Raw genomic sequence first — 23,291 nt, forward strand, 5'->3', positions numbered from 1 at the left:
TTATCATATATTACTATGATCTGAATCCACTGTAGACAGTGGAATATGACCTTATCTTGACTCTGTTTATCCATGGTGCTGTCTCTGGGAAAACAGCTTCTCCCAGTAGGAGGGACATATACAGTGTATGAGGCAGTCACAGAACCAGGAGACATCAGCCAATAGCATTCACTGAGACAAACGGCCCCCTGACCCCGCCCCCAAACTGTCACAAACCTCCCATTTCAAAACCTTTATAAAAGAATAAAATTAGGATCATAACTTAAACAGGGAGGTCATGGTTTAGAAACCTTTACTGGATTAATGTCTGTATATTTACTTCTAGTAATAAGCCCTCTGTGGGACACTGCTGTGATAATGTGTTGTGATTTCATTTATATTTATATTAACTTTACTCATTTCTATTGAGTGAGGTTTTTAACAGACTCTAAAATGTCTTAGATTTATGAAAACAAACATCCAGGTTTTTTTTATTAATTATGTTAAGTTTTTTAAACTTTTTTTTATAAATTTTACATTTAGATTTTAACCTGTTTGAGATTTAAGTGTTTTTGTAAATTAAACAGGATTTGGTGTTTGGTTGTTTGATTCTAAACAGCAGTTTATTTTGCTCTGAGTAAATACCACATCTCTCTCTCTCTCTCTCTCTGTAGATTGTCTGGTTGTTTAGTTACAAAGGAAGGCTGTGCTTTTCTGGCTTCAGCTTTGAGCTCAAACCCCTCACACCTGAAAGAATTGGATCTGAGCTACAATCACCCAGGAGACACAGGAGTGAAGCTGCTCTCTTTTAAACTGGAGGATCCACACTGCAGACTGGACACACTGAGGTACGGACAGCTTTCTGTATTTGTGTGTGTTCAGTTACTGATGACATCTGCTGTTACTGTATTTCTATATCTATCAATCAATCAATCAAATTTTATTTATATAGCGCTTTTCACAAGAGAAAGTTGTCAAAAAGCAGCTTTACAGAGATCTGGGTCCAAGCCTCCTATGACCGAGCCAGGGGCAACAGTGGCAAGGAAAAACTCCCTCAGCACATGAGGAAGAAACCTTGGAAAGAACCAAGACTTATACGGGGAACCCATCCTCCTCGGGTCGACACCGGAGACACAACAGAGAACAGAACAGAAGTAAAAGTGAAGTGATGACAGATGAAGGGGTTATAGTAATGTGAATGTAGTATATTAGTGATATGAGTCTGAGGAAGGAGGAGGTGATCAATGATTATGTGAGAATTAAAAGTAGGTGTAGAGTTAATTTGAGATAAAACAGCATGGCCAAGCATGATATTGTAGATGAGACAAGGCCATGATCTTGTACAGGACACACAGGGGCTGGATCAGGGCAACACCTGGAGAGCAGCAGGACATCTCAAAGCATGAGAGAGACAGGAGAAAGAAAACCAGACAAAGGGAACAAACAAAAATACAGAGGTTAGTAGGGTCATGGTAAAGAACGGGCAAAATTGTCCTGCGAAAAAAGTTCCACGGGTCAGGCAACAGAACCCAGCGACAGACAGCATGTTGGTGGTTACCAGAAAGCTAACTAAAAGAGCTGTGTCTATGGTCGTATGACAGGGTTAATACAGAACAGTGATAATATGAAAACTAGCTCGAACACTAATAGAGAAGGAGTAACCTGAAAGTGAGTGATTAACCAAAAGCTTGTTTGAAAAGGTAGGTTTTTAATCTAGATTTAAAGATTGAGAGTGTGTCTGAACCCCGAACAGTAACCAGAGGCTATTCCAGAGTTGAGGAACTTTGTGAGAAAATGCTCTTCCTCCTGCAGTGTTTTTCTTAATGCAAGGAACTAAGAGTAGATGGGCATCCTGTGAATGGAGTGTACGTGACGGCCGATAAGGTATGAGAAATTCAGTAAGATACTGCGGACATAAATTATTTAGAGGTTTATAAGCGAAGAGGAGTATTTTATTGTCAATGTGAAATTTTACAGGTAGCCAGTGTAGGGACGAGAGAACTGGGGTGATATGGTCAAATTTTCTAGCTCTAGTGAGCACCCTGGCTGCAGCAATTTGAACTAACCGAAGCTTGTGTAACGCTTTGCACGAGCTCCCTGCCAGGAGCGCAATGCAGTAGTCTAGACGTGAACTTATAAAAGCATGCACTAGTTTCTCTGCATCTTTTAATGATAAAATATGCCGAATTTTGGCAATATTGCGTAGGTGGAAGAAGGCGGTTTTGACTGTATTGGATGTGGGTATCAAATGTGAAAGTCGAAGCAAAGGCTACCCCTAAGTTTTTAATGATGATATCTTACTGTTGAATTATCAAGATTGATAGCAGCAATTCTGAGTGAATGTTTCTGAGTATCTGTAACAAGACCTCGGTTTTATCAGAATTTAACATGAGAAAATTTGGCATCATCCAGTCTTTAATTTCAGTTAGACATTCTGTTATTTTACATAGACAAGCAACATCATTAGGTTGTGTGTACAGTTAGGTTGTACAGTTATGTGTCTTCAGTGTAACAGTAGGGATTGAATACCATGCTTAGTGATTAGTCTACCCAATGGCCGCATGTAGAGTGTGAAAAATACAGGGCCAAGCACTGATCCTTGTGGAACACTATATTTAACTAAAGTATGATTAGAGGATTTCTTATTCAGATAAACAAGTTGATAACAAGTAGAATGGTATAAAATGGACAGTAGAACTCACTGCTGTGTTTAACAGTGAAAGTAAGAGCGTTTCTCACAGGACTGGGACTAAACAGCTGTGTGGTCTTTAGAAAACCACTGCTCAGTGTTAGAGATTAATCAAAAAACAAGGCTTCAGTTCACTATGGAGCATAAGGTCATGTGATCTGATGAATCCAGACTGACCCTATTCCAGAGCGATGGGGGTGTCAGAGTCAGAAGGGAAGTGGATGAAGTGATACCCCATCATGCACATCCTCTTTTGTAAGTCGCTTTGGATAAAAGCGTCTGCCAAATGCATAAATGTAAATGTAAATGCACAGTGCCCCCTGTGCAAGCCTCCGGAGGCAGTGTTATGATCTGGGGGTCTTCAGTGGGTCAGGTCTAGACTCAGCAGTGTTATTATTTGGGGGTCTTCAGTTGGTCAGGTCTAGACTCAGCAGTGGTATGATCTGGGGGTCTTCAGTTGGTCAGGTCTAGACTCAGCAGTGTTATTATTTGGGGGTCTTCAGTTGGTCAGGTCTAGACTCAGCATTGTTATGATCTGGGGGTCTTCAGTGGGTCAGGTCTAGACTCAGCAGTGTTATGATCTGGGGGTCTTCAGTGGGTCAGGTCTAGACTCAGCAGTGGTGTGTGGCCGTAAAATTAAGTCCACTGAGGGCCTGAATGGACTGAATGACCAGGTCGTCCCAGCAGTGGATTGTTCCAGGACGACACCAAGATTCATCAGGCTCAGATTGTGAAAGAGTGAGGAATCATTTTCACAAATGAACTGACCACCCCAGAGTCCTGACCTGAACCCACTGAGGGTCTTTGGGAAGTGCTGGAGAAGACTTTACGGAGTTGACTCTCCCGTCGTCAATACAAGATCTCCACCAAAAATGAAGGCAGCTCTGGAGGAAATAAAAGTCGTGTTTTTGTAGAAACAGAGCCGTGGTGAATGTGGAGAGTAATCAAAGCTAAAGGTGGTCCAGTGAGAGTGTGTGAGTTGTGTTGGTCGGGCAGTGTAGGGGTCTGTGATGAAATGGTCAGTGAGAGAAGGTACAAGGCAGAAGAACCTAATAAGTGAGCAGCTGAGTGTAGGATCTAGAAAGGGTTTAATGGAGCAGTTGTAGAAGAGCGACTCTGCTGCATTATTCTGTGTTGAAGGCTGAGAAGAACAGAGGGAAATGGAGGAAATGAAACACAGAGAAAGAGAAACAGAATATTTCTCTGTGATAAAAAGACAGAGAGGATGAAACACCACAGATGATGATCTTTCTTCTGTTTCCAAAAATGACATCAATGAATGACGCTGTAATGAAGCTGAATGTGGGGCTCAGAGAGAACAGTGAGAACACACACCACTCAAACACAGCCATCAACTCACAACTGTGTGTGTGTGTGTTGTAGGTTGGAGCATGGAGGAGAGATAAGGATAAAACCAGGACCAAGAAAATGTAGGTTTCTTTCCCTCTCTCTCTCTCTCCTGCTTTCTCTTTATATCCGTTGTGTCTCATTTTGTGTTGTTTGTGTGTTGTGTAGGTACCACTTCAGAATAAGACTTCACTTATAAAGGTTTATAAATGGTTTAAAGTCTGTTTATTAATAGTTATGTTGTTAACACATTACTAATCAGTTATAACACAGATATAAAGGGCACCAGTTACCTGTTGTTTGCCAAATAGTGAGCCCACATCCGTCTACAGTTAAACCTCAGATCTTGCCGAATAATGACCTCACTGTGCCTCCTCCATCAGTCGACATTAACCCCGTCAGCTCCAGCACATATTTGTTAATGAGTTTAACCCTTTAATGAATTACCCACCACCAGAGTGTCTTTTTCTACTTTAATGATAATGTGGTGAACCTTAACATGTGAAATGACTAAACTCACATTCTCAGGTCTGAGCTTATTCTTTACCTCCACATTTTCACTAAGTTCTCTCACACTTTCAGTATTAGACACAAAAGAGTTCACTGTCACACTTCCTTTCTCTGTGTTACAAAGGATTATTAATCACTTTTAAAGTGTTCACAGTGTAATTAATAACCATGTAATAACAGGCTTTTAAACCATTTATAAACCTTTATTAGTGTATTCTTATTTTAATGTGGTAATGTGTGTGTGTGTGCCATGCTTCTGACTGTGTGTGTCGTGCTTGTTATTGTGTATGTGTCGTGTGTCTGATTGTGTGTTGTGTGTCTGATTGTGTGGTGTGTATCTTGTTGTGTGCAGATGCCTGTGAGCTCACACTGGACCCAAACACAGTGAACACACACCTCTCTCTTTCTGAGGGGAACAGGAAGGTGGAGTGTGTGAAGGAGGAACAGTCGTATCCTGATCATCCAGAGAGATTCAGTTACTGGCCCCAGGTTCTGTGCAGAGAGAGTCTGACTGGACGCTGTTACTGGGAAACTGAGTGGATTGGGAAGTGGGGGGTTGATATTTCAGTGGCGTATAAATCAAACAGGAGAAAAGGAGACAGTTTTGACTGTTTGTTTGGAGCGAATGAAAATTCCTGGAGTCTGATCTGCTCTAATAACAGTTACTATGTCCGTCACAATAAGAACAGAACTGATCTCCCTCCTCCTCCCTCCAGATCTAACAGAGTAGGAGTGTATGTGGACTGTCCGGCCGGCACTCTGTCCTTCTACAGCGTCTCCACTGACACACACACACTCACACACTTACACACACTCACCACCACATTCACTGAACCCCTCTGTGCTGGGTTTTACCTTCATACAGACTCCTCAGTGAGTTTGTGTCAGATAAAATAGTGCTGTGTGTGATCTATTGTGTTGATTGGTCTTTTCTGTCAAACGAGCTGCTGCTTTAAAATGTGAGGAGAATCACAAAAGACGATGAAACAGAAATGAAGCTCAGTTTGTAAAAGAAAGTGAGCAGAGAGACTCTTCAGGGACAAAACAGTGATAAAACCTGGATCTGAGTGAACACTACACCCCTGCACTTCTCTCTCTTTTATATCCCTGATGTAAACAGGATTTTTCAGCTGTTTATTTGATTTCTCTCGTTATAAAGCACTGTGTTTATTTACACTGTGCGCTGGTCTCCATCGTCTCTCACATCAAATCTATGGGGAGTCAGTTACAAAACAGTGGATTCTCTGTCTCTGACGTGTCCAGCTCGGTCCTACTTCTGTATCCCAGGCTCCTCAACACCATCTGAGCGCCTCTTCTCTACAGCAGGAAATATAGCTTCAAACAGAGAGAACCAGCCTTAGCCCAGAACATGGGAGAGGTTTCTATTGTTACTCTGTAATGAAGGAGTGAGGGTGTGAGTGAGTGAAGGTGTTTCCTGTAGGAGGAAAGAGGACAGAGGGGATCAGGGTGTAATGGGTGGGTTGTGTTCATCTGTGTCGTCAGTGTAAACACAGACCCTCGTCATAGTGCACTTCCACCTCCAGAACTCTTCAGATATTTGTAAATATTAAATATTTAGTTTTCAAACGACGCCAAACACAATGTAAGTGTGGGCTAACACTGAACTGTCTTTGTTCTTGTTAATCTGGTTAATGGTGTAAACTGAGCACAGACAGTGTGTTGATGCTGAGTGGACGGGGGTTAAGAGATGTGTCTTAAAGCTGAAAGGAAACACAAACATAGGAACAGAAGGAAAAGATGGGGCTTCTCTAAGAAACTCTTCTCCTTTCTGTGAGATTGGATTCTGGGGGTTTGTTGTGGGGGGAAATGAAAGAGTGATGTTTGTTGGTGGAAAAGAAGAATTCTGAAATATACTTTTATTAAAGTTTAATATTATGAACATTTAATAAATCTCTTAAAAACAGAAGTCTGTCTTTCTACTGCATCTCCACACACACACACACACACACACACACACTGAAGCCCTCTATTCAGGGTGTAGTCTGTGTGATGGTGTCTCCTCAGGGGGTTGGGATGGTTGTGAATATTCAGTGGGGTTGTGTCAGATGGAGCTTCAGTAAATCTTCAACTATCTTCAGGAATCTGTAAAATCTGTTTCAAGGCGGTTCCAGTAATGAACTTTATAGTGGAGCTTGTTGAGAACGTGCCAAAGATCTCTGAACTCCTTCAGATGTTAAAAAGCTCCAGAGCTGGGATTTTCAGGGCTGTGAGTTCTGTTCTGAAGCTGAAGACCAGGGCTTCACTTCACTGCTCCTGTAAAGGCACTCTTTAGAGATACGAGGTTCTGACACAACAGCCGTGACACGCCTCCTTTCTATCAGCAGCTTCAGTGCAGTTCATCACAAGTTTGGGTACACCTGAGTCCATGGTTGAGTCTCTGAGGTGAAGGAGATGAACACAAGATAAATAAATGAATTTAGAGAAACAATAAACTTGTAGGTGACTGGGGGGCGTCCAAACTTTTCCACTGAACTGAATCTGTGACGTCATCCTTTAATTCTGGCTCTTCTTCCAGACCACGGTCATTTAAGGAGTGTGTGTGTGTGTGTGTGTGTGTTGGGGGAGGGGAGGGGTGTGTGTCACTGAATGGAGGATGGACGGTGCTCGGAGGGTTACTTTTAAAATGGATTCCGTTAAAAGGCCCCCGTCAAAGTCTGGTTCCTTCCAAGGCTTCTTCCAGACAGGGAGTTCTTCTTTGCCACTGTTGCCAATGTCTTGTTTTTCGGGGGTTGGGCTGTGGACGCTGCGATGTTCCTTTCACAGAATATTCTCCATAATTTTGAAATTCTAATAATAATAAACTGATAAAAGTGAAAACACCTCTTTGTCTCAGTTCAGCATTTTTTCTCACATTTAATGAACACAGACAAACATTAATGTCCCCACTGCGCATGGAAACAAACACAGAGAGAAAACATTAATATGGTGAAGACGACGTATACAGCTCCTACACTGACCCATCTCTTACCAATGTAAAATACTGTGGCAGTTTATTTAACACAAAAAGAATAAAGGTGTTCAGTTGAACTCAAGTGAATTGTTTACACACAGGAACATTTAAAAACATAAAACACATCAATAGACGATAGACGTACAGTGATAATGTAGATGTATTTTCATGAGCTCATCACACATTAACCCTCCTTCACTGTCAATCATTTTGAAACGTCACTGTGTCGTAGTGAACAGAAAGCTTCATTAGAGATGTGTACACTTTTGTACGTCACTGAACAGATTATACCATTTGAAACTGAAGAAACACGAGGCACATGTATTTAATAAAAGTGCATTTCATTCTGTTCAGTTTTTCAACACAAAGATCTTGGTGAAAAAGTGCTTCAGGGATTAATTATCAGTCCTTTCCCATCTTTTGATTCTGATTCAGTGATTGAAGTGTCACTGTCGTCATGATTAATGATGATGAGAAAATAAGATGAACAATAAAAACAACCATTAATTGCTGTAAAAGCTACACACAACATTGAAAATAACTAATAAAAGATCAATAATGATATAAATAACCATTTAATCGTAGAATACACTCTAAATTGTGTTGTGTTTCACACAATGATCAATGAAAAGTGTTAAAGTTTATTTTGTTATAAATGATACATTTACACAACTATTTTATTCATCGTTCTACAGACTTTTAAGTTGAAGTTGTGGGGTCCCTCTGTGGTTCCCTCTGGGACGGTGTTTTCAGTCATTCTCATTAATCACATAAGACACAAGAATATTAATGTGGGTAAAAACTCGGACATGCATTAACCGTCTGATCGTTTAGAGGGTCCTTGTCGAGTTGTTGATTGACATACATTTGATCCAATCACGTGACGACATCAACCACAGGAAAACAAGGGGAAGGGGGATTAGGACGGGGACGATTAGGATCCACACCGGTTTTTATCGTGATCGACCGGTCAGTGTCTACACACAGATTTGTGCCGGTCGCATTTACACATGTGCACCACACGAGGGCAGCAGCAGCAGCGCAAACACAGCCACACACTCACTGTTTAAGCACTGTTTCCTATTGTACTACACTTGTGCACTTGTTTTCATTAGGAATCGTTAATAATTGCTCCTTATTTTATTCAGGGGTTTTATCAAAGACAACATTTGTCACATTAGTGCACAGTTTTATGTTCAGATGTAAAAGTTTCCATTAAACCCTTTGTACAGAAACGCCCTCTATTGTTAATCAACATTAATTAGTTCATAGCGTCAAATGATTTGATCAAAAAGCCCTCAACACCACCTCATATGTCTCAGTAGTAACACCACTACACACACACTGACTTTCAGCCCCCTGCTCGGTACTGACTGTTTACACCTGGAGCAGGACGACATTTAAACTCGGACATTTAAACCATAACAGACTGTAAAATCTCTTCAGATTCTGTCTTTAAAAAAACACAGTCTCAGGAGAGAGGCGCCGCACCGGTGAAAAGCTCCAAAAGACAATCCCTTACTCACCACGCCACAGTAAACGTGCCTTTATTTCCTGAGTAACGGTAACGCACTGTTCTGGAGCTCCTAGCGCCCAGGCAATGGTAAGTTTTGACGTAAAGTCTTCGTGAATTCAAAGTTGAGGGCGTTCCTTCTTAGATTCAGTGCAGCTGTGGACCAATGAGCGGCTGCCGGCTGTGAGCGGGGTCCTATTCCCCGGGGGAGGGGTGCGCTGCTGGACGCCGCTCTCCACAGGGATTCGCTCACAGCTCTGAGGGGGCGGGTCAGAAGTGATTGACACCTCTGTAAACCAATAGCAGAGACTCAGACGAAGACAAAGAGAGTCGATGTGCCGAGATCACTCACTCTCTCTGGGTCTGGGAGACAGAAGGAGCGCCTGGGAACATATTTTAGAATAAACTTAAATTGACTTGTTTTATCGCAAAACAACCAAATAAAACCTTTATGTTTGGTGACAGACTATTTTAAACGTTTGGACACTTTGAGGTACATACTGTCTACATTCAGAAAATACTGAAAAGTGCATCTGTGTAAGAATGAGTGTTTTAAAATAAGAGCGGTATTTCCAACGAGGGCCACAGGGGGGCAGTGTGAGCCCGCAGCGCTTTACCTCCTCTCCCTCCTTTAATGATTTTGCTGGTAGTTTTATGGAGAGAGATTAGTCTCAAAATACTTTACAAATGCGTAAATGTTAATCCTCAGATGTGGCGGTCACACCCTGTTACTGAAGAAGAATATTCTGTTGTGTTTGAGTATGAGATGAATTTGCTTAAAGCACAACATTACTAAACAAAGTGATGCATCACGCAGGGTTTGACCTGAAAATTAACGGATTCCCCAGATACAAGAAGCTGAGAGGAGAACTAGAGCTCCCAGTGTGCTGTGCGGGTGTCATCAGCTGCACATCCAACAAGCAGCAGAGAGGGAAAGAGTCTGACACCCTGTCCCGGTACAGTACTCTTACTGCACTTCCCAGTAAACACAGGTGAGGTGAAGGTCAGACGACGTCCGTTGATGTTCGAAATATGTTTGAATTTGGACCAAGGTCATTTTAAAGTCTTATTCATTTTAAACCCATATTTTAGTTATAACCCGTGCTGTGTGTTTAATGTTTCAAATAAAAAATTAGTCTGTATTCACAAGATATATATATAAATATATAAAGACCACCTGCAGGACCTGCCCCCTCCCCAAACACGCACTGCTTCCTTTTCTGTTCAGGAGGCGTAGCTGTAATGGAGCTGTTAGGCACCAGTTAATCATACAATTATTTATCATTTCTAATCACTTGTAAATGTATATGTGTGGCTCATCATGCCCTGTTCTGCTGTTGGTTGCACTGACAGAAACTCTGTGTACATCTTGGTTTCAGACCCTGAGTGATTTTAGCTGCTTTTTTTTAACTCTATTTTCCACCTTAAGAAGTGCTGCTAATGGTGTCTACCAGCATCAGCTTAAACAGGGATCCTGTGTCTGATCCATTCACATCATCACAACACACACTCACACACCACCACCAGTGTGTTAGTGTCACTGCAGCACTGAGAACGACACACCACCCAAATCAGACCTGCTCTGTGGGGGTCCTGACCTTTGAAGAACAGGGTGAAAGAGGCCTAACAAAGTACGCAGAGAAACAGATTAGAGTTTCTAATGGTAGAACTACAGAGTGCTGCTGTATGGAGAGTGGAGCTGATAAAATGGACAATGTGTGTAGAGACAGGGGAGGTGTTCCTAATCCAGTGATCATTCAGAGTAAACCTATATAGCACCTTTCATACACCGTGGTGATTCAATGTGCTTTACACACAACAAAATACACTCAGAGATGTGGGAGAGAGGAAATAAACACAAAAATATGGATAAAACAAATAGAAATAGACATGAAATCATAACAACGATTAAATAAAAGCATTAATTAATATGCAAAGTGAAGAAGAGCACAAAAGTTAAGGCTTGGAATACACAATAAACCTCAGCAAAACCATGAAACACATTACTGCAGATAAGGAGTTCACGCTGCTGTAAATTGTTAGATTTTTTTTAACAGGTGCTTGAGGGTTTAATGCAAAGACTAAGATATCTGAGCAGTTAAATCATTGCCCTTTACAATTATACTTTACTTATCCAACCTCTTTCTGTGGCAGTGCTTTGTTCTGCTCAGGGGACAATAACCCAGCTCTGTGAACACACTTCATCTGTTTATAACACAGTTCATTTTAAAAGAGGTGAAAGTCACTAAATGCCCAACAATAATGAGATGCTGTTAGTGACTGTTCCAGGATCAAGGGTGAGTTGTGTGTCTTGTTTTTAAAACGCTTTAATGATTTAGTTTATCAAGAGCTCTTTAATGCAGCAGTGAAGTGGAACACTGCAGAGAAATGACAGAAATAGTGAGTGTTAGCTGTTGTTCACATACTGCCGCGTGACGCAGGGAGGTCAGGTTTCGTTCCTCCTCCTCCCCACATTCCACTTTCCCACTTTTCCCAGAAAACTACAGGAAGAAGCGGACGAAAGCAGTCAGAAGAGAAACTAGACAAAGCCGCTGGGGTTTGAGACGGTGAGCCTCAATAACATTAAAACATTATAACATTAATGTGAACACTATCCCGCGGGTTAAAGAGAGAGCCCTGTGTTTGTAGCTGTTCTCTGTGGTTTACTCTCAGCTTTAGTCGTGTTTTTGATCCAGACACGATGGCGCAGTGAACTACAGCTGTTTGTGCGAAGTTTGGTTCTGTGTTTATTGTGTTGCTGAAGTCAAATATAGACCACATCTGAGTGTGTATTAACTCTACAAGAGTATTATTTACTTTAGAGTCATTATTTATCACAGTTTACGGTTCTATTGAACTGCTTTCGGTTTCAACACTACATCCTTCTTTTTCCTACTGCTGCAGCCAATCAGATGCTAGATTTATTTTTGTTAGTTTTTTTAAGCCAATCACCAACAGGAGCTGTCACGTCAGCCAATCATCTTCTTAGTTTTTCTAGAAGAAGGCGGGTTTGTCGCTGCTATTGGTTTAAAGCAGATCAACTGAAAACCCAGCAGTGAACAGCAACGAAACAGAATCGGGGCGCTTTCTGTCAAAAGACAAAGGGGAAAAACTGCCAAAATACTGCGTTAAAATTTAAAAACTGTTAGAAAATCAGGATTATGTTTTCCTCGGGTACAACTTGAGCTTACTGTTATTGTTAGAAAACTGTACATGAATACAGAAAGGGGGAAAAATCACTGTGAATATCTTCAGACTCTTACAGGGGTTTAGTCTGTGAACCTTCTCTAGATAGAGTTTATTGTTCTCAATGTAGACTTCAACATTTTTAAAGATTTCTCTGGGAGCTTGGGTCTTTCATTTCTCTTATCCTTTAGCTTATATACTGTGTTGCTTATTTTAGATAAAAAAAAATTACACATAGAACAGATCTAAAACTGTTTAGATGTTTATTTTTTTTAACTGAAATTAATTTCCAAAATCATACGAAACCAAGTACAAAGTGTGTCATCAGTTAAATTCAATTTAAAACATTTATGTGGTTCTGTGTGTTTTAACAAAGATGAGGGGAAAAATAACACATCACTTCTCTTCAGTCTCTGACACAGTAACTGTCTTGTTGTGTTGTGTGATACTGTAGTAAACATAAATACATTTTAATATTTAAACAACTGTGATTCCCACTGCATTACTTCTGCATTATTCCAAAGTGCACACTAGCGCACTACAAAGGGTATAAAAATGGTAATGCTTCATTATCAGAAGGGCACTCTGTAGAAGGTCAAGTTCAGTCAGTTGTGGTTTGGGACACAGCATTAATCAGACGCACCAGTGAGTTCAGCCTTTAAAGATGGAACCGAACATACAAATAAAATATAGATAAGTAAACAGTTTTAAAAACAAAGGTCTTTAATGAGCTCGATAAATTGCGATACGACACCAAACCTTATTAATCAAATGTACACAACGTTAACAAAAACATGAACTTGGTCCAAGCATGGTCCAGACTTTCAGGTATAAACACACTTTAAAACACAGTTTAAACATTACATTACAGTAATTACTTCATATGAGCGATGTATGAGATAGTAGATGAAACAGGAGCTCTGTCTGTGTGTCACAAACTCACTGTGTATGTGTTAATGTCACAGGCTGTGTCAGTGCCCTAGTCATTAAGTAATTTGTTGTTTTGTTGTTCTGACATTTCTGCATTAGTCTGAACACACAGTGCACTATTTTCACACCACCATCAGCAGCGTACAACCAATGTAACAGAGCGGATTCTCTCTGGCTCTTTTTTTCTCTATCTCTCTATCTGTCTCTCTTTCTCTCTCTCTCTCTGTCTGCCTCTCTTTCTCTCGGTCGCTTTTTTCTTTCTCTCTGTCTCTCTTTATCTCTCTCTCTCTCTGCCTTTCTCTCTCTGTCTGTCTCTTTGTCACTTTACTGGTTTTATTGAACTGTCTTAGGGCTGAACAGTAATTTTATATCAATATATATATCGCAATATAAATTTTTTCAATAACAATGATATGATTTTAAAGTTAGTTTATAAATATTAATATTGACAAAGCCAAGAGGGTGTTGTTTGATGGTAATGTCATGTTTCTTTCAGTTCTTGGCAGTATTTCTTTGGCTTTTTTTATTGTTTATTTCGATATGAGAATTATCGTATTGACCTAAATTAAGAAATATATTGGGATATAAATTTTGGTTCGTATCGTCCAGCCTTTAATGAGAATATCTTTTCACAGGAAGCAGAGAAGAATGTCCCGTGTCCAGCTTTATCTCTAAAGTATAGAAACTTCATGATGGAGACTCATGACTTCAGCTGCGGAAAAAGAACTTCAGACTCAAAGTGCGTTACTTTCTATTACTGATTTTATACATCATTACTTTTTCCAGTTTTATTGACTCCTGCTACTCACTTGTCAGTGATGTTGATTCCCAGAGGTCCCAGTTGTACGATGCAGCATTTAATTATGGAATATTCGAGGGATAAATCAGAATGTTAAGTTTAAATAAGTAGCACACATTGTCTTAAGCAGATGTAGACGTGAGTATTTTTATTCAGTAAGATTACTTGTTCTGCTGCACTGTGGCTTAATCTGGTTAGGTTTTCTTGAGTTTAATAATAATAATAATAATAATAATAATAATACATTTTATTTCATCTTTAACTCAAGGACACCTTACAGAAAAAAGTAGACAATAGAATAAATAATAAAGAAACAAAAGAGTAAGCAACATTAAAACAAGTTAGAATAAGACAACACAAATGAGTCAGTCTTAAACAGGTGGGTTTTGAGTGTGGACTTGAATATTGTAAAAGTGAGTTTATATTCCTTATGTCCGGTGGTAAAGAATTCCAAATCTGGGAAGCAGATCGGCTAAAGGTTCTACTCCCAATGGTAGTGACACAGGTGGAAGGGACAGACAGATGAATGGAGAGAGATGATCTGAGGGTGTGAGAGGGAGTAGTAACATGGAGAAGATTGGAAAGTTATGGAGGAGAAAAATTATGGATGGCCTTGAATGTGAGCAGAAGGATTTTGTAATCGATGCGGCGCTTGAAAGGACCCAGTGGAGCTGTTGCAAAACAGGAGTGATGTGGTGAATGGAGGGGGTTCTAGTGATAATTATACTATTCATTATATAAGGCTACAAAAATTAACTGACAAAATTTTTTACTGATAATTCTTAAGTAACACAGATGTATTTCTTCTTTTAATCAGAGTGGCTTTTCTTTATGTGTGTGTGTGTGTGTGTATGTGTTTTTGCTGTGTGCTGTGTTTGTGTGGAGTGTTATTGGCATTTGCGGTGTTTGCGTGGTGTGTTTGTGGAGTGTGATGTGTTTTGTGGTGCGTTTGTGGGGTATGATGTTTTTGTGAGGTGTGTTGTTGGAGCGTACAGTGTTTGTGCTGTGTGTTTTTGGAGTTTTTGGTGTTTGTGTGATGTGTTTGTGAAGTGTGTTATTAAAGTGTGCGTTGTTTATGTGGTGTGTGTGGTGTGTTAGTGGAGTGTGCAGTGTTTGTGCGGCGTGTTTATGGAGTGTGTGGTGTGTTTGTGGAGTGTGCAGTGTCTGTGGTGTTTTTGTGGGGTGTGCGGTGCTTGTGCAGTGTGTACAATGTTTATGCGGTGTGTTTGTTGAGTGTGCAGTGTCTATGGGAGCGTCTCTGGGAGTCTATGTGGCAGTGGGCAAGCCTTTTAAATTTTATTTGAGTTTTCTTGTGTGTGTGTGTGTGGTGTTAGTGGAGTGTGTGGTGTTTGTGTGGCATATTGGTGGAGAGTGTTTTTGTGTGGCGTGTTTGTGGAATGTGTAGTGTGTTAGTGGAGAGTGCGGTGTTTGTGTGGTGTGTTAGTGGTGTGTGTGTGGTGTGCTAGTGGAGAGTGCGGTGTTTGTGGAGAGTGCATTTTTGTGTGGCATGTTTGTGGAGTGTGTGGTGTGTTAGTAGAGAGTGCTGTGTTTGTGTGGCATGTTTGTTGAACACACCAACTCCTCACAGACAGTCACCCGGAGCGGGAATCGAACCCACAACCTCCAGGCCCCTGGAGCTGTGTGACTGTGACACTACCTGCGCCGCCACAGGGTTAATACAGGGATAATATGAAAACCAGCTGTAACACCAGTAGAGAAGGAGTAACCTGAAAGTGAGTGATTAACCAAAAGCTTGTTTGAAAGGGTAGGTTTTTAATCTAGATTTAAAGACTGAGATTGTGTCTGAGCCCCGAACAGTAACCGGAGTAAGCTGAGTTGAGGAGCCTTGTGAGAAAAGGCTCTTCCTCCTGCAGTGTTTTTCATAATGCGAGGAACAAAGAGTAGATGGGCATCCTGTGAACGAAGTGTACGCGACGGGCAATAAGGTATGAGAATTTCGGTAAGATACTGCGGGCCTAAACCATTTAGAGATTTATAAGCTAAGAGGAGTATTTTATAGTCAATGCGAAGTTTTACAGGTAGCCAATGTAGGGACGAGAGGACTGGGGTGATATGGTTGAATTTTCTAGCTCTAGTGAGCACCCTGGCTGCTGTATTTTGAACTGAAACTTGTGTAACACTTTGCATGGGCTCCCTGCCAGGAGCGCATTGCTGTAGTCTAGACGTGAAGCATGCACTAGTTTCTCTACATCTTTTAAGGATAAAATATGTCAAATTTTGGCAATATTATGTAGGTGGAAGAAGGCGGTTTTCACTGTATTGGATATGTGGGTATCAAATGTGAGAGTCGAATCAAAGGCTACCCCTAAGTTTTTAATGATGGTACTGTATTTTACTGTTGAATTATGAAGATTAATAGCAGCATTTCTGAGTGAATGTTTCTGAGTATCTGTACCTAGTAACAAGACCTCGGTTTTATCAGAATTTAACATGAGAAAATGTTGCATCTTCCAGTCTTTAATTTCAGTTAGGCATTCTGTTATTTTACGTAGACAAGCAACATCATTAGGTTTGGCTAATATATACCGTTGTGTGTCATCAGCATAACAGTGGAATTGAATACCATGCTTACGGATTAGTCTTCCCAGTGGCAGCATGTAGAATGTGAATAATATCTTCCTCTGAAATAAATGGTATTGACATGGAGTAGTTCCCACTTTACTGCAATATCTGCTTATATTCTTTTGAGGAAGACTTTGCTTTTGACTTTGGAACAACACAGGGATTCTGAATGTAACCAGAGTGGCAGTAGTTCAAATGAGTGAGCCATTTAATGTTTACTTGGTTACACTATAAGGGAGCAACATAACATATGAGTCATGTGTTTCGGAATACTTTGCATCAATTGGCTGTGAAGGTTAAACCAGCTTTGTGCAAGTTATGGACCAAAATGAACACCCGCATGGCTAGCTAATGTGCTGATCAACTATAAGCCAACCATCAACGGATACAAGGGCATTGAGTGCTTTGAGTTCATCTACAGTGCAAGTAAATCCCAAAAAAGTAAAAAGTTTCAGTACTGTTCAGTGTGATGGGACCTAAAACATATGGACTGCTTCCCGTGGCACCTGGCACAAAGACTTACGAACAGGTTGTGACTGTGCTTAAAGATATCTTCACACCGAAAGCGCTTGTTATAGCCGAAAGATTCAGGTTCCACAAGCTAAATCAGGGGGAAGGAGAAACGGTAGCACAGTATGTAGCAGTCCCAAGAAGTTATCTGAACACCGTGAGTTCGGGGCTTACCTACAGGACGCTCTGAGGGACAGATTTGTTTGCGAATTGAAATGCAAAGCTGTGCAGAAACGTCTTCTGACGGAGGAAAACCTCACGTTCAAGAAAGCGGTGGAACACGCAGTGTCAGCAGAGACAGCAGCATGCAACGTACAGCAGTTAAGTAATTCCCTGAAAGTAAATGCAGTGTTTTCGTAAAGTGAAAAATGCCGCCGCTGTGGGAAGGGAAATCATGATGATGATGATGACTGCTGGTACAAAGACCTCGAATGTCACCAGTGCGGGAGGAAAGGCCATACGAAATGAATGTGTAGGGGTAGATCAAAAGGCAGTCACGAGAACATAAACACAAAGTTAGGAAGCCTGAACAGAAAAGCCATGCTCACAAACGCAGCGCGAAAGATAGAAAGGAAAAGATCCATCACGTCGAGGCGAATGAAAGTGGAAGTGAAGGAACGAAAGAGGATAGTGACAGTGACTTGGGACTGTATGCAGTGTCTCAAAAAGGGAAATATTCACGCATATCAGTAGTGCCAACAGTCAACGGAAAGAAAATGGAGATGGAATTGGATACAGGGGCTGCAGTGTCATTGATTCCTTGGGAACTGTAAAAACAAAAGCTGCACAAAATTTCTCTGCAACCCACTGATATCATGCTAAAGACATACACAGGAGAGCCTTTGGCACCAGAAGGAGGTATTACAGTGCAAGTGACATTGAACAAGCAACAAAAGTGGCCGTAGGTGTGAGAGAATGTGTGAGTGTGTGTCACCCTGTGATGGACTGGCACCCCCTCCAGGGTGTGATCCTGCCTTGTGCCCAGTGATTCCAGGTAGGCCCCAGACCCATCATAACCCTGAGATGGATAAGTGCTTAGAGATAATTAATGAATGATATTCATCTTATATTCTAAAATGTGCATGAACTAATGCACTCATTTCCAAATGACAGGGTAATCCTGCATGTTCAGGATTCCATTATACAGATATCCATTATAAAGCATGGCACTATCTGTTAAATATTCCTGAAAAACAAAACTTGCACAAAATTGCACATAAAATTCTGAGCTAAGACTTTTGTTTTATTCATAAAAAAGACTGAAATTGTAGGTGGGTGCTTCTATTATACCTTTTTCTATTCCCCTGCTTATAATGGAAAGTTTCAAAGTAGCTTAACTTAAACAGTCTGTAAACTCTGGGCCCTCACATTCAGACTGTGAAACAGTTTCTTTCCCCAAGCTGTCAGTATCCTGAACAATCAGAGTGTGGTATGAAAAAATGTACAATTCAGGGACCGGACTGAATACACACACACACACAACCACACACACAATCTCACCTTTTCAATCTGTCTACTTGCTTCTAAAATTAAGAGGATAGTGTTTATATTTATGGACAAAAACTAAATACAATGTTTACACTACAATGTTTACACAGAATGGACATAACTGCACCTTACTGCTCCCAGTACTGGGGCGTATTGCACTGTCCCTCCCTTTATTTATTGATTATTTTTTATTGTATTGTAAATAGTCTTGCGTATTTATTGTATTGTCACATATTTATTGTAAATCGTTTTGGTCTTTGTACATTGTTGCAGACATTGCACTTTACATTTTTTTATATTTGCAAAACACAATCAAGTTGTTCATTGAAAACATTTGAAAATTTTCTTTGTACCTTTTGTCAGTAAAGAAAGGGTTTATGAAAATTAACAAAAAAAGGAGAGAGAAAAGTCTGTTTTTACTGCATTTTAAAATTGTCCCAAAAATTTCGAAAATGTGGTAAAAATATATAACATCATAAAACCATAGTGGTATCACTAATCAGCCACATGGCCCAGCACTATCTCCAGTTATTAGCCTGAATAAATGGCAAGAAATATTGTTTAAAAAAGTTATTTTTCTTTTTTTTTATTTCACATCAATTTTCACATGAAACACACTTCTAGAATACATTATTTTTCTTGTATATTCTCTTCACATTTCAGCGAGCAGACATTCAAGCCAGAACCTGCAGAGCACAGCTGTGTGTCTCTGAAGAGCAACATCTCTATGGAACACCCTCTTCATTTCAGTAACGAAAGAATCGGTACAGACCAGAGGTGAGACATTGACACAGCATCGAGCAACATGGAGGTGATTTACAGCAGGAATTTCCTCAGGAAGCGTCCTTTTGCTTTAACAGCTTTACAGCATTCCACATTATACAGTGATCTAATATATGACCAGGAGGTTGTAGACTCCTCCTTCTGAAATAAATGGTATTGACAGGGAGTAGTTCACACTTTGCTTTTGACTTTGGAACAACACTGACATATGACTTTGACTGCTCTCAAGAACAAATCCATTAGTAATGTGAGGTACTGATGATGAACGATCAGTTCTGGAACACAGACACCACTCTGACTCACTCCTGAGGTGTTGAATGGTGCTCCATCAGTCCAGAGAATGCATGTATTGGGCATGATGACCTTCTGTTGATGTCTCACTGTGCGAACGCATTCACTCTTATTGACTAGTGCTTTTGGATTTTACACAAACTTTCTTTAATTGGAAGTGTCTGTCAGTAAAGTGTGCACCTTAAAGTATCTGAATTTGTTCATTAGCTGATGGTGTTTCTAAGGCTTACATTAAATTCTTTCTTGTGTCTCCAGATCACATTTTACTATGTATTACACAATGTAGTGGGGTCTAGTAGAATTACTTTTTTAAATCTTTAAAGTGCACTATTTAGGGGGTAGGTCATGTTTCATGTTTCTTTACTTTTTCGGTTCAACATAAACAATATCTGTCCAGTTAATGACCAATCACAGTCATTGCAGTCTGCAGTGACACACAGTCACATTTCTGGAGAGGTGCACATCATGCTCTGGCATAGGTTCGAGCACATCATGCTACGACAAAAAATCAACTGAATGCTTCTAAGAATGTTCCTGAATAAATATGTTTTAAATGTGACAGAGTGAATGGTAAATATTTTACAGTTTAGAGACTATATCTTGTTTTGAAAGGCACTTTCTTTCGTTAACTTAGACATTTATTTAATTACAGACAGCATGATCCCAAGATAATTAGCTAAACTGATTTGAGTGGAGACATAACCAACATTGACAGGAAAATGAATGATTGCATGTATTGAATAGAAATGAGATACTGTTTATGTCTGTGATACTGATGCATTACTGTGTTCTCTAGGAGGGATGTGCTACTGCAGGATGGTTCCAGGTGTGGAGTGTGTGAGCAGATTCAGACAGATCCAGTCTCTATCACCTGTGGACACACTTTTTGTAGGCAGTGCATCAGGAGCCTTAGGGACCAGTCTGTCCACTTAGGAGACTTGACCTGTCCCTGCTGCAGAAAGAGGTTTAAAACAGGCTCTGTTAAGTTTTCACACACGGAGGAGTCCATGGAGCTGGATGAATACACACCAGTGGATGACGTCCTGCTCAGTGTCTCAGAGAGAAACAAAATCAGCCTGAAGAACAAGTACGAGAGCTTATTTGAGGGATTCAAAACACAAGAGAATAAAATCCTCCTGAACAGGGTTTACACTCAGCTCTACATCATCGAGGGAGAGAGGGAAGGAGTGAATGAAGAACATGAAGTTTTACAGATTGAAAAAACTAGGAAACATCAAGATGACAAAAGATCAGTTAGCTGTAATGACATTTTTTTGCTTGATGGAAATGAAAGAGACAAAAAAGGCAAAAATCTCAGAAGCGTTCTGACTAAAGGCATTGCTGGCATTGGAAAAACTGTCTCTGTGCAGAAGTTCATTCTGGACTGGGCTGAGGGAAAAGCCAATCAGGATATAGAGTTCATGTTTCTGCTTCCATTCCGAGAGCTGAACCTAATTAAAGACAAACAGTACAGTCTTCATGTACTTCTGTGTGACCTCCATCCTGAGCTCCGAGGTCTGGACACAAAGGAATATGACGTGTTTAAAACTGTGTTCATATTTGACGGCCTTGATGAAAGCAGAATTCCACTGAAGTTCTCAGAGTGTGAGAAAGTGTCAGACGTGACCAAGGTGTCTTCAGTGGATGTGTTGATGACAAATCTCATCAAAGGAGACCTGCTTCCCTCTGCTCATATCTGGATAACTTCCAGACCAGCAGCAACCAATCAGATCCCCTCTCAGTACATCAGCCGTGTGACAGAAATTCAGGGATTCAATGATCCACAGAAGGAGGAGTACTTCAGGAAGAGGATTAGCGACCAACACCAAGCCAACTGTGTCATCTCCCATATTAAGACAGCGAGGAGTCTCCACATCATGTGCCACATTCCAGTCTTCTGCTGGATCTCAGCAACTGTGCTTCAGCGAATCATGGAACAAGGGACCACAGAAATCCCTAAAACTCTGACTGCAATGTACTCACACTTCCTGTGCACTCAGACAATCATGAGGAAGGAGAAGTATGAGGAGGAAGATGAGAGAAGAACTCTACAGGAACTTCTGAGGTCCAACAGGAACATGTTTCTGAAACTGTCTGAACTGGCTTTCAAACAGCTGATCAAGGGCAATGTGGCATTTTATGAAGACGACCTGAGAGAATGTGGGATTGATGTCACTGAGGCCTCAGTGTACTCTGGGATTTGCACTGAGATCTTTAGGGAGGAGTCTGTGCTTTACCAGAGGAAGGTTTACTGCTTTGTGCATCTGAGCTTTCAGGAGTTCCTGGCTGCTTTCTATGTGTTTCACTGCTATGTGAACAACAACACGGAGGAACTGAAGGTTTTTAAGACTACATATTATTCATATACATATACATATTGGTCTGAAAGTGTTTCACTTGACGAGCTGTTGAAGGGAGCTGTGCGTACAGCTTTAGAGAGTAAGACTGGACACCTGGATCTGTTTCTCCGTTTTCTGTTGGGCATCTCACTGGAGTCCAATCAACAACTCCTGCAGGACCTACTGATACACACAGTGAGCAGCTCCGAGAGCATCAAGGAAACAGTTCAGTACATCAAACGTATAATAACATCAGAGGATCTTCCTTCTGACAGATCTATCAACCTGTTCCTCTGTCTCACTGAAATGAATGACTCCTCTTTATCCAGTAAACTCGAGGAGTATCTCAAATCAGAGAAACACTCAGGTAATAGACTTTCTGCTGGAGAGTGTGTAGCGTTAGCCTACATGCTCGTGAACTCAGACGAGGTGCTGGATGAACTGGACTTCAAGAAGTATAACACCACTGAGCTGGGTTATTGGAGTCTGATCCCAGCTGTGAGCAACTGCAGAAAGGCAGTGTGAGTGTTGTTTCTACATGTTTTTTTTTTTTATGTATTCCAGTGTTGTTGTTGACTGAGACAAGTTTCCAGATTGTTTTACTGTGAGTAGAAGTTCCTTACTGTGTGTATAATTAGGATGTGATAAATAAAATGAATGAGACATTACAGAACAGGTGGAGTTTGATGAACATGGATAAGACTGATGTCTTTCTCTTGTTTTCTCTCACTCACACTGTATCTCACACAAATCCCCCAAGCAGTATTTTCCTCATGTCTGATCATATTTATTCCTGTGAGGCTGAATTTCAAGGAGTGTTCAGGCTTGTAGTTCAGTACAATATGTATTTAAAAACAGCGATGATGTATGACGTATGCAAGCGACGCATGTATGACATTAGTTTTGTCGTCTGAACAATGCCCTACACTGTGCTTAATGCACTTCTCGGGGCTGTGTACCTGGTGGTATTTTTTCAACTGGAAACACAACAAAAACAGCACCTGAAATTCCTTCACTGCACAGAATACTGCACTCACTGTTTGTTTGGTGAGCACCAGTGTCAAAAGGAAGCATTCACATTTGCTCTAACAAACCAAACTAACAGACAGTTCCTCACCTTCATGTTTTTTACTGTATTATGCACTGTGTTTACATTGTGTTGCAGATTGTCTGGCTGTAAGCCGACCATGAATTCCTGTGAAACTCTCTGCTCTGTTCTGAAATCACCAAACTCACCCCTGAAAGAGCTGGAGTTCAGTGAGACTGAGCTGCAGGATTCAGGAGTGAAGCTGATCTCTGAGGCACTGAAGAGTTCACACTGTAAACTGGAGACACTCAGGTGAGATTTTGGATGAATGTCCATGTGGATAATG

At 40.7% G+C, this 23,291-nt stretch overlaps 1 protein-coding gene and 1 pseudogene across 1 annotated transcript in view; both read left to right on the top strand.

Moving 5' to 3' along the window:
* The window catches only part of LOC136678082 (NACHT, LRR and PYD domains-containing protein 3-like), a 30,377-nt pseudogene extending 24,955 nt beyond the window's left edge, over nucleotides 1–5,422 (top strand).
* A 4,391-nt stretch (nucleotides 5,423–9,813) lies between these two features.
* LOC136678090 (NLR family CARD domain-containing protein 3-like) overlaps nucleotides 9,814–23,291 on the top strand; it is a 57,638-nt gene continuing 44,160 nt past the window's right edge. Inside the window, exons 1-4 of the mRNA XM_066655927.1 lie at nucleotides 9,814–10,001; nucleotides 19,169–19,282; nucleotides 20,376–22,439; nucleotides 23,084–23,257. Of these exons, the coding sequence (XP_066512024.1) occupies nucleotides 9,814–10,001; nucleotides 19,169–19,282; nucleotides 20,376–22,439; nucleotides 23,084–23,257 (2,540 nt within the window). The remainder of the gene's footprint in view (nucleotides 10,002–19,168; nucleotides 19,283–20,375; nucleotides 22,440–23,083; nucleotides 23,258–23,291) is intronic.

The sequence above is a fragment of the Hoplias malabaricus genome, chromosome 2, assembly GCF_029633855.1.
Source record: "Hoplias malabaricus isolate fHopMal1 chromosome 2, fHopMal1.hap1, whole genome shotgun sequence".
NCBI lineage: Eukaryota > Metazoa > Chordata > Actinopteri > Characiformes > Erythrinidae > Hoplias > Hoplias malabaricus.